Genomic DNA, 18,689 nt, shown 5'->3' on the forward strand with positions numbered 1-18,689 from the left:
GATTACAATACCCCTTTAGCTTAACAAATACACACAGATTTAAAGATCAACATGGATCACAAAGTCTCATTCACACAAAAAGTCCCTTTTAAGCACACAATGACGACCATTGTCAAATACACTGCACTCTGAATCCAAGTTCGTGTCTCTGGTTTTCTCCTCCAAATCCCCCTAAATAATTGTTACAGGAAAGTTTAAAAACTCCACTCTCAAAAACACACTTTAAACACAGCTCTCAATAATTCCTTCCCTTGGTGATTTGCATTCCGAACTCCAGTCCAGGTTTTACAAATGACACTTTCAAACAAGGCTTCTGCTCCACCTTTAACAGCGAATCAAATCCAGGGTTTCACACCAATCTCTTTAGGGTTTCTTTGTCTTACAGGCTACTACACAGACGGTGATCCAGCCACTAATTTCCATAGGTATATTAACTCCCGTTCCACAGACTGTAGTAAAATGCCACAAATCTGAAAACCACTTCAGATGTCTTTCTGGAGACTCTGCCTTCCTCTCAACCCTGTCTGTCTTTACTGAACAGATCATTGTTCTAGTATCTTGAAGCTCCGGATTCGTGGAAACTTCTTCATTGCTCTAGTTTCAACTAGCTGCTCATTACTCCATGGTATGTTTTTTCTTATAGCAAAGCTAAGAGAAATCATAGAATTTACAGTGCAGAATGAGGCCATTCAGCCCAATGAGTCTGCACTGGCTCTTGGAAAGAGCACCCTACATAAGCCCATGCTTCCACCCTATCCCCGTAACCCAGTAATCCCAGCTAACCTTTTTTTTTGGGGACCCCCCTGGTCGAAGAACATTTCATAACTACAGGGCGGACAGTTTAACTTTGGGGAAGCTTCTAGAAATAATTTGGGACAAAGTTAATGGACAACTATGGGTTAATTAAGGAAAGCTAGCACAGATTTATCGAGGGAAAATATGTTTCAACTCGCTGGAGGTTTTGTAGAGGTAACCGAGAGGGTTGATGAGATGACCATGCCATACAACAGAGATGTGAGCAAAGCTAAAGTTCATGGAGTAAGAGGGATAGTAGCAACATGGATATGGAATTGACTGAGTGGCAGGAAACAGGTCCTTGCCTTTGCCTCCCTGATCGCCCCCTGTAGAATCCTGCTTGGCTGGCGGTCAGCACCACCACCTAAAGCTGCAGACTGGCTGTCCGACCGATTGGAATGGAAAAAATCAAATTCGCCATCTGAGGGTCAAAAGATGGCTTCCTCAATATTGGGAGTCATTCACCTGACTGTACCGGGACCTGTTTGTGGCCAACAAACAAATAAACAAGTAGCAAAGACCCAGGGGAAAGTAACCAAGACATGATAGAAGAGAGGGAGGGTTGCGGGGACGGGGGACGGGGGGGGGGGGGGAGCAACAGGGAGTAGCCGCATACAGCAGAAAAGAAAGGGGAGTAGCAGAGAAGAAGGGGATGGGAGGGGAGGCAGTGGGGTTGGGGAGGGTGGGATTGGGGGGGGAGGGGGGAGACGGGGGGAGGGAGGGAGGAGGGAAGGAGAACAACAGAGGGGAGCCAGAAGTGAGTAAAGAGGAGGAAACACAAACTGGGGGGGGGGGGAGCGCAGGAAACTACAACGACCACAACAAGCATAGCAAGGCGAAAGAGAGAAAGAAAGAGCAGGAAGAAGGAACGACCGAAGGCCGAAGCTGAGGCAAATGGACACAAACAAAAAAGAAAACCGACCAAGAGTTGCAAGTGACATCTGGGGAATCACCCACGGGCCCCTTCCACCCGGTTTTAATTTGCTTGTTTTGTAAAAAAAGCGAAGAAGGGGAAGAGAAAGCCCCCCCCCCCCCCCACTTTACTGCTAAGTGCTATGAAATGTTTCTTGTTTCTTAGTATATATATTTCCTCTTTTTTTCATTTGTTTTTTCTTTTGATTTCTCTGTGTGCATTTGTAAGTATACCAAGTATAAGACCCAATAAAAACATTTAAAAGAAACATACCTGCTATTTCCTAATTTTCATTGGCAATTTATGGTCAGTTTACATTGCTCCTGACCATCTTGTTTGAACTAATATAATTGTAAAATGTCTCGCCACTGTTTGTCCAAATTTGTATCTCTCTGCCACCAGGATTTGTGCTATCTTTTGAACTTTTGCATGTTTGCTTTTAGTTCCATGTTTTCCCTTTCCTCCTTTCATCAATGTTTTTTGTCTTTTGGTGAACCGAACACTTGCCTCTGAGGGGAAACTGGTCCTGAGGGGATTGGATTTTATGCAGCGAGTTGTTCTAATCTGGAATGCACTGCCCAAAATGTAGATTCAATAACATTTTAATTGAAAAGAAAACAATTGTAGGGCTCTGAGAAAAAGATTACGGAGAAATTTCAAAGAACTGGCATAGTCGTGATGAATTGAAGGAAAGAATGTGAGATAATCTATTCCTCAGAAGGAAATGTGCAGTCTTATTCCAAACAGATTATATATGAGCATGCGGAGCGGTGCTGTGTCCAGTCAGTATATTTCATGGTAAGACAAAAACAGATCAATTAATAATAAAATAATGATCATTAATTTTGTTGGGTATTGTTTTTCAGGGAGATGGACAGAGGGTGATGGTAATTACTGGGCCCAACATGGGAGGAAAGAGTTCTTATATAAGACAAGTGGCACTGATCACTGTCATGGCACAAATTGGGTCCTATGTTCCTGCAGGAGAAGCTGTGATTGGCGTTGTGGATAACATTTACACAAGGTATGGCTTTAATTTCTCAATACGAGCAAATGCTTCGCATGAGAATTCATTTCTGTCATTTCCCTTATCTCGCATAGCTATTAAAATGTTTTAAATTTTCACAGTCCTTAGCAGTCCAAAGACGTGCAGGTTAGGTGGATTGGCCATGATAAATTGCCCTTAGTGTCCAAAAAGGTTCGGTGGGGTTACTGGGTTAGGGGGATAGGGTGGAAGCATGGGCTTAAGTAGGGTGCTCTTTCCAAGAGCCAGTGCAGACTCGATGGGCCTAATGGCCTCCTTCTGCACTGTAAATTCTGTGAAATTGCTTTCTGTGCTAAAACAGTGCCAACATTTGATCTTTTTGTGCAGATACTTGGTCTCAAATCAGATTGTTTTGAAATAATTAATTTAAACTAATGCACTTGGAGAAAAGGGAAATTGGGGAGAAAATCCTCTTGTGGTATCATTAACACATTAGGATTGGTGGACACTTGTGTGCTTTTTTTTTTTACAAAGTCCTTACTTTATAAAATAAAGGGAGTTCAATTGTTAACCAGTGCACTAACAATCTAAATCAAGATTGAGGTTAAAATCCAGGCCAGACTGATTCAGTCTAAATCTTTGCTGGTGTGTGCATTCCTTTCTCTCCCCTCCTCCTTGCTGTACCTTTCTCCTTCGCTGTGAGCCTGGTTTGATTTTGAGGAATATTGGTCCCATTCTTAGAAGCTGTGGAGCCTCAACAAGAATTGGCTCTAATTTCTTTGGACCATACAAGAATCTGTTCACTCAGTTGCATCTGGGGGCACAGGCTTGTTGCTAGGTTCTGAATAATTATTGACGAGGACTATAGTAAAACCAGAAGACTGATTATATTGGCAAGTATGGGATATGCCTGTAGCTATTTTGAAGCAGAATATACAAAGTAGGTTGATGCTGCAGAAGCAACAGTCGGTAGCAAATAAATGTGCCAGAGATGTTCAGGCTGCCTGCTGAGAAAAGCCAGAAGATATGGTTCTTCTGGTGGGAGGTCTTGAAGGCGCATGTTGGGAGCCAGCAGCATTATCATGCAGCTTAGAAACGTCTTGGTGTACCAGCATCTGAATATTTAACGGTATCCTATAAATGTCCCTCCAGTGTTTAGAAGTTACGCTATATTGTCTGTGAGCTATAATGCTGGTTAGGAGATTTCTGCCTTTATGTTAGGAATGATAGATCGCTTGTATTGAATCAGTCGTTTTGTGTAGAAATGTAACAATATGCAGGATTGAATGTAAAATCCAGCTTTTTGGTACTTAACAGAGTTTGCTAAAAGGCTTATATAATTTTGTATGAATGTTGCTTGTCACCGACTGATATGGAAACCACCCCGGTGTTAATACACATAGGACCAGGAGTAGGCCATTCAGCCTTCCAAGCCTGCCCTTACATCATGGCTGATCTGTGGCCTAACTCCATATACCTGCCTTTACCCCTATCCTTTAATATCTTTGCTTAACAAAAATCGATCTCAGATTTAAAATTAGCAACTGATCTAGCATCAATTGCCATTTGTGGAAGAGACTTCTAAACCTCCACCACCCTTGGTGTATAAAAGTGCTTCTAACATCTCTCCTGAACGGTCTAGCCCTAATTTTTAGACTATGCTCCCTAGTTTTAGAATCTCCAACCAGTGAAAAACAGTTTATCCCAGCCATGTCAGTAATTTGCCCTTTAATCTGTGGACTTCTACCTTGGTTAACTGTCTCTTATGTGGGACTTTATCAAATATCTTCTGAAAGTCCATAGGTCCCTGTCCACTACCTTAGTCACCTCTTCAAAAAATTCAATGACCCAACTGCAACCTTCTTTTGTTTCAGAGCAGGGAAGCAGTAGAAATAACTGTCCAAACATTGTAGCAAACAATTTGTGTCAGATTGCACAATTTTTATTCAGAAGTTCGGTGGCAATGGGCAGATCCATTTTTTGAATTGGCCAAGAATTTTAAAGGCAGGAGGTGGAAAATACTTTTTTCAATGTATTTGAAAGTGTAAAATTGCCATAGTCCCAGATGACCATAGGCTGCTTTCCCCTTTGAGGGGGAGAGCTAACTGATGGTGATTTAACCTCAGGATCACCACCCTCAAGCGAGGAGCAAGGTTGAGAAGGCGGGGCCTTCATGAATAACCTCCGCCACGTACAGGAATTGAACCTGCGCTGCTGGGAGTGTATTTGTACTGTATTGGGGGATTCCGTTCTCCCTTTTCTGTAAAAATAATTGTTTAGCCAATATGTGAGATTCTAGTTATCAGTTTTGTGAATGTTATATGTTTTCAAATTTATTTTAAAGATTGCAATAATCGAGGAGACATGATGAACATTGTTATTATATACACACAGTTAATCTGCATGAGTTAATGTGGATACCTTATCAAAGTCTAAAATGGTTTAATATCCTGTGAGCCATGTGTTCCATTGCTTCAGTTAAAATGTCATAATTGCAGGAATAGTCAGTATGTTTGCTACACTGATAATTAGTGTGTCATTGATGGTACCCTCCTAAGTCTGATCCCATTTATCACTAATAATCTTTTAGGAACAGTAGAGAACTATTATAGCGAAACAAATCTGTTCCTTATACATCAGTTCCACTTTCTTGCTATCTCATCTTAACACTCAATCTCTTGTCTGTAGAAATACAAGTTAAGAGTAGGTCATTCGGCTCCTAAAGCCTGCTGCGCCATTCAATACGATCATGCTTACTGCCGATTACCTTTCACCCTCTTGTTTTTAAAGAATCCATCTACTCTGTCTCAGAAATATTTAAAGATTCTGCTTCCGCTGCATTGGAAGCAGAGTTTTCCAAAGCCACTTTACCCTCTGAGAGAAAACAAGTCTGCCTCATTTCTATAAAAATAAGAGGTTGTTCATTTAAGACAATGACCCCTAGTAATAGATTCTCCCACAAGAGGAAATATCCTCTCGGCATCCACTCTGTCAAGGAGCTGGTCGTTGACTTCAGGAAGCGAAGTATTGTACACACTCCTGTCTGCATCAATAGTGCCGAGGTGGGGATGGTTGACAGCTTCAAATTCCTAGGTGTGCATATCACCAACAATTTGTCCTGGTCCACCCATATTGACCCTACGACCAAGAAATCGCAACAGCAGGGCAGCACGGTGGCGCAGTGAGTTAGTCCTGCTGCCTCACGGCGCCGAGGTCCCAGGTTCGATCCCGGCTCTGGGTCACTGTCCGTGTGGAGTTTGCACGTTCTCCCCGTGTTTGCATGGGTTTCGCCCCACAACCCAAAGATGTGCAAGGTAGGTGGATTGACCACACTAAATTGTTCCTTAATTGGAAAAAAAAATGAATTGGGTACACTAAATTCTTATTTAAAAAAAGAAATCACAACAGCGCCTATATTTCCACAGGAAACTAAGGAAATTCAGCATGCCCACATTGACTTTTAACAATTTTTACAAATGCACCATAGAAAGCATCCTACCTGACTGCATCACAGCCTGGTATGGCAACGGCTCAGCCCAAGCCTGTAAGAAACTACAGAGAGTCGTAAACACAGCCCAGTCCATCACACAGACCTGCCTCCCATTCATTGACTCTGTTTACACACTCCCGCTGCTTTGCGAAAACGGGCAACATAATCAAAGACATCTCCCACTGGGTTATTCTATCCTCCAACTTCTTCCATCGGGCAGGAGATACAAAAGTCTGAGAAAACGCACTAACAGGTTCAAAAACAGCTTCTTTCCAGCTGTTACCAGATGGCCTAAATGGCCCTCTCATGGACTGAACTGATCTCTTCACATATCTTCTCTACTGACTAGTACTATATTCTGTATGCTCAACCGGTGCCTGTGCCTATGTATTTACATTGTGTATTTATGTATGTATATCCTATGGTTTTTTTCATGTATGGTACAATCTATCTAGACTGTATGCAGAACAATACTTTTCACTGTACCTCAGTACATGTGGCGATAAATCAAATCCAATCCAATCTTGTGTGTTTCAATAAAGTTGCCTCTTCCTCTTCTAAACTTCAGTGGACCCTAGCTTTCCTCACAAGACAAGTCATCCATTCCCGGTATTACTCTTGTAAACCTTCTCTGAACTGCTTCCAACACAGTTACAAAGAACAAACAAAGAACAAAGAAATGTACAGCACAGGAACAGGCCCTTCGGCCCTCCAAGCCCGTGCCGACCATACTGCCCGACTAAACTACAATCTTCTACACTTCCTGGGTCCGTATCCTTCTATTCCCATCCTATTCATATATTTGTCAAGATGCCCCTTAAATGTCCCTATCGTCCCTGCCTCCACTACCTCCTCCGGTAGTGAGTTCCAGGCACCCACTACCCTCTGCGTAAAAAACTTGCCTCGTACATCTACTCTAAACTTTGCCCCTCTCACCTTAAACCTATGCCCCCTAGTAATTGACCCCTCTACCCTGGGGAAAAGCCTCTGACTATCCACTCTGTCTATGCCCCTCATAATTTTGTATACCTCTATCAGGTCGCCCCTCAACCTCCTTCGTTCCAGTGAGAACAAACCGAGTTTATTCAATCGCTCCTCATAGCTTATGCCCTCCATACCAGGCAACATTCTGGTAAATCTCTTCTGCACCCTCTCTAAAGCCTCCACATCCTTCTGGTAGTGTGGCGACCAGAATTGAACACTATACTCCAAGTGTGGCCTAACTAAGGTTCTATACAGCTGCAACATGACTTGCCAATTCTTATACTCAATGCCCCGGCCAATGAAGGCAAGCATGCCGTATGCCTTCTTGACTACCTTCTCCACCTGTGTAGCCCCTTTCAGTGATCTGTGGACCTGTACTCCTAGATCTCTTTGACTTTCAATACTCTTGAGGGTTCTACCATTCACTGTATATTCCCTACCTGCATTAGCCCTTCCAAAATGCATTACCTCACATTTGTCCAGGTTAAACTCCATCTGCCATCTCTCCGCCCAAGTCTCCAGACAATCTAAATCCTGCTGTATCCTCAGACAGTCCTCATCGCTATCCGCAATTCCACCAACCTTTGTGTCGTCTGCAAACTTACTAATCAGACCAGTTACATTTTCCTCCAAATCATTTATATATACTACAAAGAGCAAAGGTCCCAGCACTGATCCCTGTGGAACACCACTGGTCACAGCCCTCCAATTAGAAAAGCATCCCTCCTTTGCTACCCTCTGCCTTCTATGGCCTAGCCAGTTCTGTATCCACCTTGCCAGTTCACCCCTGATCCCGTGTGACTTCACCTTTTGTACTAGTCTACCATGAGGGACCTTGTCAAAGGCCTTACTGAAGTCCATATAGACAACATCTACTGCCCTACCTGCATCAATCATCTTAGTGACCTCCTCGAAAAACTCTATCAAGTTAGTGAGACACGACCTCCCCTTCACAAAACCGTGCTGCCTCTCACTAATACGTCCATTTGCTTCCAAATGGGAGTAGATCCTGTCTCGAAGAATTCTCTCCAGTAATTTCCCTACCACTGAAGTAAGGCTCACCGGCCTGTAGTTCCCGGGATTATCCCTGCCACCCTTCTTAAACAGAGGAACAACATTGGCTATTCTCCAGTCCTCCGGGACATCCCCTGAAGACAGCGAGGATCCAAAGATTTCTGTCAAGGCCTCAGCAATTTCCTCTCCAGCCTCCTTCAGTATTCTGGGGTAGATCCCATCCGGCCCTGGGGACTTATCTACCTTAATATTTTTTAAGACACCCAACACCTCGTCTTTTTGGATCACAATGTGACCCAGGCTATCTACACCCCCTTCTTACATTCTTCCTTAAATAAGAACACCCATACTGTACACTATATTCCAGGTGTGGTCTCACCAGTGCCCTGTACTAGTGAGCATAACCTCCCTTCTTGTGTATTAAATTCTCCTCTCAATAATCAATAACATTCTATTCGTTTTTCTAATTACTTGCTGTACCTGCTTATTACCTTTTTGTTACCCCTTATACTATGAACTTTTATATTCTGCAATAACTTTTGATGTAGCACCTTATCAAAGGTCTTCTAGAAATTTACGCATGTCCACTTGTTCCCCTTTAGCCACAGCACATGTGACTCCTTCAAATAACTCAAATAAATTGTTAAATATAATTTCCATTTCACAAAATCATGTTGACTGCCTGATTGTCTTGAGTTTTTCCTAATTGCCCTGCTTATAACATTTTTAATAATGACTTCTAACATTTTCCCTGTGACAAATGTTAGGCTAACTGGCCTGCAGTTTCCTGTTTTATTAAATCTCCCTCCCTTTTTGAATAAAAGTGCTACACTTGCTATTTTCCAACCTAATGGAACCTTCCTCAGATCTAGGGAGTTTTGGACAATTAAAACAATGCATGAACTGTCTCACTAGTGTTAAGAATTGGGGAAAATTAAGGTTTAAAAAAATGAAGTTGAAATAAAAAAACAAAAAGGGGAATTGATAATGGCAGCTTTCTGAAGGGGGTATTGGTATGTGAATTAGCATGTCAGTGAGAAAAGCAATTGACAATGGGGGCACAACAGGGTATAGAAGAGCTAACTTCAAAATGGAGAGATAAGGAAATCGACACTTGTATACTAAAAGCTGGATCCACAGGGTTGGTAGCATCAAAGGGGAAGAATAATATATCCATAGCAGAATAACTGGAGATAGGGACACCATAGAGGCAGCTATCATCACAGTCATACCCAGCTGCAGAAAACAGTCTTCCATGAAAAACAAGCTACTGCTAAAAGGGCAGCCGGTTAAATTCCAAAACTTGAACCAAGAAGATTACACCTTCACTGAAACTGCAGACGGTTTTCCCAAATGTGGACAAAGAGCCTGTGCGTGGTCGTTATCTGTTGGATTTGGCTCATAGTGTTACATAATATTGAATGTTGTTTGGGAACAAAGGGTGTCTCAGAGTTCAGGAAATGTAGGTAGTTGGGAAGAAAGAGGTAACTTGAGTGTAGTTAAGTGTTGTGGTATTTTATAGTCCTCCTTGTGTTTTTATTTTAAATTAAAGAATATATTTTATTAATTGATACAGGGAGGGATTAAATATAGTCACCATTGCCAGGCAAACGAATGGGGTCAAAGACTGACACGTCTCCTAGACCTGATGGTTTGCATCCCAGGTTCTTTAAAGAGGTAGCTATGGAGATCATGGGTGGGATTCTTCGACCCCCCGCCGGGTTGTAGAATCGCCGGGGGGGCGGCGTGAATCCCGCCCCCGCCGGCCGCTGAATACTCCGGCACCAAAAATTCGGCGGGGGCGGGAATCGCGCCGGGCCAGTCGGTGGGGCCACCCCGGCGATTCTCTGGCCTGCGATGGGCCGAAGTCCCGCTGCTGTCATGCCAGTCCTGCCGGCATGAATCAAACCACCTACCTTCCCGGCAGCGCGGGTGGGTTCTGGGGGGGGGGGGGGGGGGGGGCGATCTGGCCCCAGGGGGTGCCCCCACGGTGGCCTGGCCCGCGATCGGGGCCCACCGATCCGCGGGCGGGCCTGTGCCGTGGGGCACTCTTTTCCTTCCGCCTCGGCCACAGCCTCCGCGATGGCCGATGCGGAAGTGACAACCCCCCTGCGCATGCGGGGATGATGTCAGCAGCCGCTGACGCTCCCGCGCATGCGCGGACTTCCGCCGCCCGGCGCAGTCTCTTCGGCCCCGGCTGGCGTGCTGCCAAAGGCCTTTCCCGCCGGCAGGCGGCGCGCCAATCACTCCAGCGCAGGCCTAGCCCCTCAAGGTGAAAGCTTGGCCCCTAAAGGTGCAGAGAACTTTTGGGGCAGCCCGACACCCGAGTGGTTCCCGCCACTCCATCCCGCCGGGACCCCCCGCCCCGTCGGGTAGGGGAGAATCCCGGCCCATGTGTTCATTGATAGTCAATTTCCAAATATCCTTGGATTCTGCAGCTGTGCCAAAGGATTGGAAAACTGCCAATGTGGTACCCCTGTTCAAAAAGAGAAGGAGGCAAAAGTAGGCAATAATTTATTAATTGGCAAAATAATAGAATCAATTAATAAGGAGAGTATAGTGATGCATTTGGAAAGTAATAATCTGATCGAGCAGAGTCAGTATGGTTTCATGAAGGGGAAATAATGTCTGACAAATTTACTAGAGTTCTTTGAGGTGGTATCAACCAGAGTTGATCGAGAACCGGTCAAGGTTGTATATTTGGATTATGAACGAGCATTTGATAAGGTGCCACACAATCGGTTACTACACAAGATAGGAGCTCATGGTGTTGGAGGTAATATTCCTTTTTTTTTTATAGAGTGACCAATTATTTGTTTCCCCAATTAAGGGGCAATTTCATAGAATTTTATAGAATTTACAGTGCAGAATTTAGCATGGCCAATCCATCTAACCTGCACATCTTTGGGTTGTGGGGGTGAAACCCACGCAGACACGGGGAGAATGTGCAAACTCCACATGGACAGTGACCCAGGACCGGGATTCGAAGCCGGGTCCTCCGTGCCATAGGCTGCTGTGCTAACCACTGTGCCACGGGAGATAAGATTCTGGTGTGGATAGAAGATTGGCTAACTAACAGGAATCAGCGAATAGCGATAAGCGGTTATTTCTCAGATTGAAGTGCCACAGGGATCAAGCCTGGGATTGCAGTTCTTCATAATATATATTAGTGATTTGGAGAAAGGAACAGTGTACTGTAGAATGATAGAATTTACAGCGCAGAAGGAGGCCATTTGGCCCATCGAGTCTGCAACAGCCCTTGGATAGAGCACCCTACTTAAGCCCACGCCTTCAGCCTATCCCTGTAACCCAGTAACCCAACCTAATCTTTTGGACACTAAGGGGCAGTTTAGCATGGCCAATCCACCTAACCTGCACATCTTTGGACTGTGGGAGGAAAACGGAGCACCCAGAGGAAACCCACACAGACACGGGGAGAAAGTGCAAACTCCACACAGTCACCTGAGGCTGAAATTGAACCTAGGTACCTGGAGCTGTGGGGAAGCACTGCTAACCACTGTGCCGCCCATTATACTCTGTCTTAACATGTAGTTAAGTAACCTCTTGCTTTTATCATTTCTCATTTTAATGAAGATCACTTCTACATTCTGGTTTCCTGAACTTGCATTATCTCTCTAAAGTATAAATATGATCATTAATCAGTCGAGGCACATTCCACCTTTCCCAACTTCCTGTCCTTCCTAAAGATCACGTGCCCTTCAATATTCAGGTCCCATTCTATGTTATCCTGCATCCACGTCTCTGGAATGGCTATCAGATCACACTTATTTATTTCTTGTTGTGCTTTCAGTTAATCTGTTTAGTTTCAAATGCTACTTTCATTCAGATACATAACCTTTCATTTTTATTATTGTTTTGTACACCACGAGCCGTGACTACGGTTTTACTCACAGAATTGTACTCTGTGCTCTCTATTCCTTCCTGTCACGACTTGTTTTTCATTTCCTGTATTATTAGCTTTCTCTTTTGCCTTGTCTCTTATCTTTGAGTTAACACATCTTCCCAAATTTGATCCCTTGTCCCCACTAATTGGTTTCAAACCCTTTCTACCTCCCTAGTTATGTGGCTTGCTAGAACACTAGTCCCAGCACAGTTCAGGTGTAGATTGTCCCAATGGTACAGATCTCCCTTTTCCCTGAACTGGTGCCAGTGCCCCTAGAATCAGAACTCACTTCTCCCACATCAGTTTCTGAGCTACGCATTAATTTCACTAACCGTATTTGCCCTGTGCACGTGGCTTGGGCAGATACTAACCTAGAGATTATTACCTTTTGAGGACCTGCTTGATAATTTATTATCTAACTCCGCCTATTCTGCAGAACCCCTTTCCTAGTTCAACTAGGTCACTGGTAGCTACATGGACCACGCCAGCTGGATTCTCCCCCTCAACTTCCTCTCTCGCCCCGAGCAGATGCCCCAAAACCTGGCATTGGGTATACAATAGAGCTCTTTGCTGCAAAGAACATTTGAATAAATAAAATAAATTAGGAATACCCACTTAATTTTTTTCCAATGAAGGGGCAATTTAGCATGGCCAATCCACCTAACCTGCACATCTTTTGGGTTGTGGGGCGAAACCCACGCAAACACTGGGAGAATGTGCAAACTCCACATGACAGTGACCCAGAGCCAGGACCAAACCTGCGCCACCGTGCTGCCCTAACTGCAAAGAACATTGTCAATCCCCCTCAATATACTTTCCCCTACTACCACATTTCTTTTTGCTTTCCCCCTGTAATGATATGTAAACAGACAGGCAACTAAAGGGTTAATCACAACTGTGGCACTAACACTAGAGTGCACCACTAAACCACACCATATAACCGAGCTCCTAGAGGCTCTTGGTCTCTTTCCACACAGGGGTAGTTAAATAGCTGTCGTGTAGCAGAGTCAGGTCTTAGCCTAGCCACCATGTGTAGTTCAGATACAGTTTGTGCAGTTATTTTTCATTACTTTATTTCCAGATTTAGTTCAGTAGAGTGTCGACCTCATTTATTAGTTTTATCGTTACTTAATAAATTTGTTAACTTTACACCGAAGACTCGTGTATTGTTCAAGATCATCTGCAACCAGTAACGACAGATATTACTTTAACCAAGTAATGCAACATGCTACCAGGAATATAATATAACACCTCCCACTCCATTTGAATGGCTGCGAGAACCTCAAACCTATTGGACAATTGCAAAGTCTAAAGCACCTCTACTCCTGTCATCTGGGTATTGTTACCTGCCTCTTACACATTTACACCCTCTTGTCCCTGACCAAATCAGAAGACCCTGGGCGGGATTCTCCACTCCCGCGCCGAAGTGGCCGCGCCGTCGTGAACGCCGTCGAGGTTCACGACAGCGCAAAACGGCCCCGATCCCGACCGATTCAGGCCCTGACAATGGGCCAGGATCGGGGTCGCGTCATCTACACGCACCAGGCCTTGTCGCCCGCGTAAAGGCGGCGCCGCATAGATGATGCGGCTGGCGCCGCATAACGGGTGCCAACCCGCGCATGCGTGGTTGCCGTCCTCTCTAAGTCCGCCCCGTAAGAAGATGGCGGACGGATCTTGCGGGGCCGCGGAAGGAAGGAGGTCCTCCTTCAGAGAGGACGGCCCGACGATTGGTGGGCACTGATCGCGGGCCACCCCACATTTGAGGTACCCCCCGGTGCAGGATCCCTCCTCACCCCCCCCGCAGGCCGCCCCCACAGCGTTCACGCACCGTTCACGACGGCAGCGACCAAGTGTGGACGGCGGCGGAGGGAACCCGCCGTTTTGGCCTGGCCGCTCGGCCCATCCGGGCCTGAGAATAGCGGGGGTGCTGGAGAATCGCTATTTTGGATGTCTCCGGCGATTCTCCGGCCTGCGGCCCGTGGAACTCGACCGGGCCGTTCCCGCCGCTTGGGAGAATCGTGGGAAGGCGTCGGACCGGCGTCCTGGGAAATTTTGGCGGCCCAGGCGATTCTCCCAACCGGCGCGGGAGTGGAGAATCTCGCCCTATATCCTAAGTAGTTTGACTGCCTGCTGGCAGAAAGCATCCAGGTAACTTTCTCCATCCCTGCTATGTTGCAGTGTCTGCAGCTCAGTCTCCAGCTCAATGACTCTGAACCGAAGCTCCTTGAGCTGCAAACATTTACTGCCGATATGTTTGTCCTGGATCTCACTGGCATCCAGGAGTTCCCACATACAGCAATTGTGGCACATCACCTTCTGCCATCCTTAATTTGTTTTAATTAATTGCCTACTTATATTCTTCACTTATTTATCTTTCCTTGTTTAACTAGTTTATTAACGTTACCACCAATTTGTATTGTTTTTAAACCTTCAGAATATGATACACCTTAATCACTTACCATAACTTTAAAAGCCATTTATTACAATTCAACAACTTGCCAATTACTCACCGATCAGCGTTTTCCCCTGTACCAAAGCAAGAGACAGCTACTGGAGGCTGAAAGAAGGTAGAAAAAGAAAGTAGCATATCCTGGCCCTCTTCACCAAACTTCCTCCCTCACCAAAATCCCACTTTAAACTCTGTGCAGTACACCAACACAGTGCTGAGGGCAGACGAGGCAGCATTGGGGAAGGTCTGTTCTTATACTCCCTGAAAAACCTGTTTAAGCTAGCTGGCTAATTAAGTAGCTGTTGCTGCTCTTAGAGGGTCGTTTTAAGATTGGAATTAAACTTAACCTCAAATTTGATTAGTAATTTTTACTTAATTGCTACATTAAAGAAAAAACAGTAGACATTGGATAGATATTGTGGTAAACCACTGTATTGTATTGTACTGTACTGTTGTGTTGTCACATGCCTGGGCTTGCCCCTGCTGGCTCTGCCTGTGGCTCCTCCCCTCGGGCTCATGTATAAAGGTGGCCAACCTCCAGCCCTGCCCTCATTCTGGGACCGGCTGCCAGCAGGTGTCTTTAAGCTGATTAAAGCCACAGTTTTTCTCCCGACTCCTCGTCTGTCGTCAATTGATGGTACATCAGATATTAACCCTTTAAACACTCTCACTCACCAGCTCACAGTGCAGACTAGAACAGCACTGAGGAAAGCCTCTCTTTCTTTAAGCATCTAATTGCCTCTTGAACTCATTCATAGCGTCCATCTCTTTGACTTTCCTTGATGATCATGATAATTTTATTGGCAGATGTACAAAGTACTTATAGTTTTGCATCACTGTTCCCTTTAACATGTACTCTTTTATTTCATTTTTGGACCAGTTATACTGCGGATATCCTCAAGAAATGAATGTAAATAAGTTTATTCAAAACTCAACTGTATCCTAACTCGCACTAGATCTGTTCACCTCTGTGATCACTGGTTGAGTGACACCTCATTTTAAAATTTTCATCAATGTTTTCAAATTCCTCCGGTGAGGCAGCATCTGTGGAGAGAAAGAGTTAACCTTTCAGGTCAATGACCTTTCATCAGAACTGAAGGAAGATTGAAATATAAGTGTTTTTATGCCAGTTGAAGGGTCAGTGGAGGAGGAAGAGGAAGGGTGGGGACAGGAAGACCTAAGGGAAGATAGCAGTCATCTGACTGCAACATGAAGGATTAAAGAAATAAAAAAATGGAACAAGGTGAGGCAAAGATTATTATCTAAAGTTGTTGAACTTGATATTGAAGGCTGTAGAGTGGCAAGATGAAAGGTGAGGTGCTGTCACCAGAGCCCAGAGTGAAGGAAAGTCAGGCCAGGGCTCGGCAATGGCAATCAGACTGGTCCTGGTGAAATGAGGATTTATTTTGGGGAGGGGGGTGGGTGGTGTCTTACAGCTGAGGTGGCAATTGCCGAGGCAAGGGCGTGGGGGGGGGGTCTTACAGCTGAGGTGGCAATTGCCAAGGAAAAGTCCTCCTTGGACCACAGGATGTCTGATCAGGAGGGAATTGCCCCCTACCTCAAGTCTGCAGGGAAGCTGCCAGGATATACTGCGCATGGTGGCGCAGTGTCCCATTCCCCCCTCTGGTGGAAAGCCAGTGATAGCAGGAGGGTGATGGGCACGGTAAACCCCCACACCCCAGCCCGCTAGGCATAAAATTCTGTGTAAACGGCTAAGCCGGGTTCCTGTACCTTAGAATATCATGGCCTCTCTCATTTAGAATATTGACATTGCATACGTTATTTGTATCATTGGTGTATAATGTTTGATTATATAACATGTGCTTGCTGTAGGACCCTGTTCTAATTAATATTGCTGAAGTAATAATGATCGGTCACTTATGGATGGGTTTTATTTATATGAATATTAAATATGGATGGATGATATCCACAAGTTTGCCATGGAGTAGCACAAATCGAGAGTTCGTCCCAGATGCAGTATGTTGAATAATAGGCACCATGTACTTATATCCATGTTGACACTGCCAACAATGAAGCACAGAAACCTGTAGAAGGGAAAAGCAGTTCCGTTGCCATGGCGCATTTCCAGTACTGTAGAATAACTCTGCTTTAACAAATTCAACTTCAGGTCTTTGTTTTCTGATTGCATTGCTGTGTAGATTAGATAAATTATTGATTCTGTCATAAATTATTGATTCAATCATGAAAAGCAATTATAAAATAATTCCTCCTCATTGCATAATCAATTTGCTGTAAGCTATAAACATTTCTTATGAATGTATATTAAATCAGTAACTGTCTTGTGATTAAAACTATGACAGCAGTGTAGCATTGTAACTAGCACGAGGTACTCCTGCAGTAAATTAATTACAGTTATTCTTGTAAACATTTCACTTACTTTTCATTCATTTTAGCAAAGGAATGAGGTTTGTAAAAAAAAAAAATATTTATTCAAATTTTAAAACAAATTTTCAACAAACCCCCCCCCCCCCCAAAAACAAGAAGAAAGAAACAAGATCACAAGCAGAAATTATACATTGGATTTCCCCCATATACAATAACCCCCCACATAACAGTAAAAAACACAAATAGGGAAAAATCCCCACCTTAACCCAAACGCCACCCCAAAAGAAACCCCCCTCCCTCCCCCCACCCCTGGGTTACTGCTGCTGACCTCCTACCGCTCCGCGAGATAGTCTAGGAACGGTTGCCACCGCCTGAGGAACCCTTGCACAGACCCTCGCAAGGCAAACTTTATCCTCTCCAGCTTGATGAACCCTGCCATGTCATTGATCCAAGCTTCCACACTAGGGGGCTTCGCATCTTTCCGTAGTAGCAAAATCCTCCGCCGGGTTACCAGGGACGCAAAGGCCAGAATACCGGCCTCTTTCGCATCCTGCGCTCCTGGCTCGTCCGATACCCCAAATAATGCCAATCCCCAGCTCAGCTTGACCTGGGCGTTCACCACCTTGGACATAGTCCTCGCAAAACCCATCCAGCGCCGGGCACGACCAGAACATATGGATGTGATTTGCCGGGCTGTCATATGCGCTCTGTGAGTGACTTTGAACTGTATTAGGCTGAGCCTGGCAAAACAGGAGGAAGAATTAACCCCACTCAGGGCATCAGCCCACAGACCCTCATCTATCTCCTCCCCAAGTTCCTCCTCCCATTGCCCTTTAACTCCTCCACCGAGGCCTCCTCCTCTTCCTGCAGCTCCTGGTAAATAGCAGAAACCTTGCCTTCTCCAACCCATACACCCAAAATCACCCTGTCCTGAATCCCACGTACCGGAAGCAGCGGGAATTCCCTCACCTGCTGCCTCACAAACTCCCTCACTTGCATGTACCTGAAAGCGTTTCCCGGGGGTAGCTCAAACTTCTCCTCCAGCGCCCCTAGGCTCGCAAACGTCCCATCGATGAACAGGTCCCCCATTCTTCTAATCCCTGCCCGATGCCAGCTCCGAAACCCCCCATCCATCCTTCCCGGGACGAACCGATGGTTCTCCCGAATCGGGGACCAAACCGAGGCTCCCACCTCACCCCTGTGTCGCCTCCACTGCCCCCAGATCTTCAGCGTCGCTGCCACCACCGGACTCGTGGTGCACCTTGTCGGCGAGACCGGCAGTGGTGCCATCACCAGGGCCCTCAGGCTTGTGCCCACACAGGACGCCATCTCTAGCCTCTTCCACGCTGCCCCCTCTCCCTCCATTACCCACTTACGGATCATCGCCACATTGGCTGCCCAATAATAGCCACATAAATTCGGCAGCGCCAGCCCCCCTCTGTCCCTGTTACTCTCCAGAAACACCCTCTTCACCCTCGGGGTCTTATTCGCCCACACAAGTCTAGGAAAGAGGACCTGTTTAGAGATTATAAAGAGCTAGGATTCAAATTTTTAAAAAAAACAGGTCCTCAAGGGTCATAATCTCCGGATTACTGCCCGAGCCGCGTGCAAACTGGCATAGGGAGGCAAGAATAAGGGAAGTTAACACGTGGCTGAAAGAGTGGTGTGGGAAAGAGGGGTTCCTTTTCATGGTACACTGGCATCAGTTTTGGGACAGGGGGGAACTTTTCCGTTGGGATGGTCTCCACCTGAACCGAGCTGGGACCAGTGTTCTGGCGAAAAGAGTAAATAGGGTGGTCAATAGGACTT

General features: G+C 45.4%; 1 protein-coding gene across 1 annotated transcript in view; it reads left to right on the plus strand.

Moving 5' to 3' along the window:
* The window catches only part of msh3 (mutS homolog 3 (E. coli)), a 447,577-nt gene that overhangs the window by 241,806 nt on the left and 187,082 nt on the right, over positions 1 to 18,689 (plus strand). The window contains exon 20 of the mRNA XM_072516186.1: positions 2,575 to 2,732. Within this exon, the coding sequence (XP_072372287.1) occupies positions 2,575 to 2,732 (158 nt within the window). The remainder of the gene's footprint in view (positions 1 to 2,574; positions 2,733 to 18,689) is intronic.

The sequence above is a fragment of the Scyliorhinus torazame genome, chromosome 9 (genome assembly GCF_047496885.1).
Source record: "Scyliorhinus torazame isolate Kashiwa2021f chromosome 9, sScyTor2.1, whole genome shotgun sequence".
In the NCBI taxonomy this organism is placed as follows: Eukaryota; Metazoa; Chordata; class Chondrichthyes; order Carcharhiniformes; family Scyliorhinidae; genus Scyliorhinus; species Scyliorhinus torazame.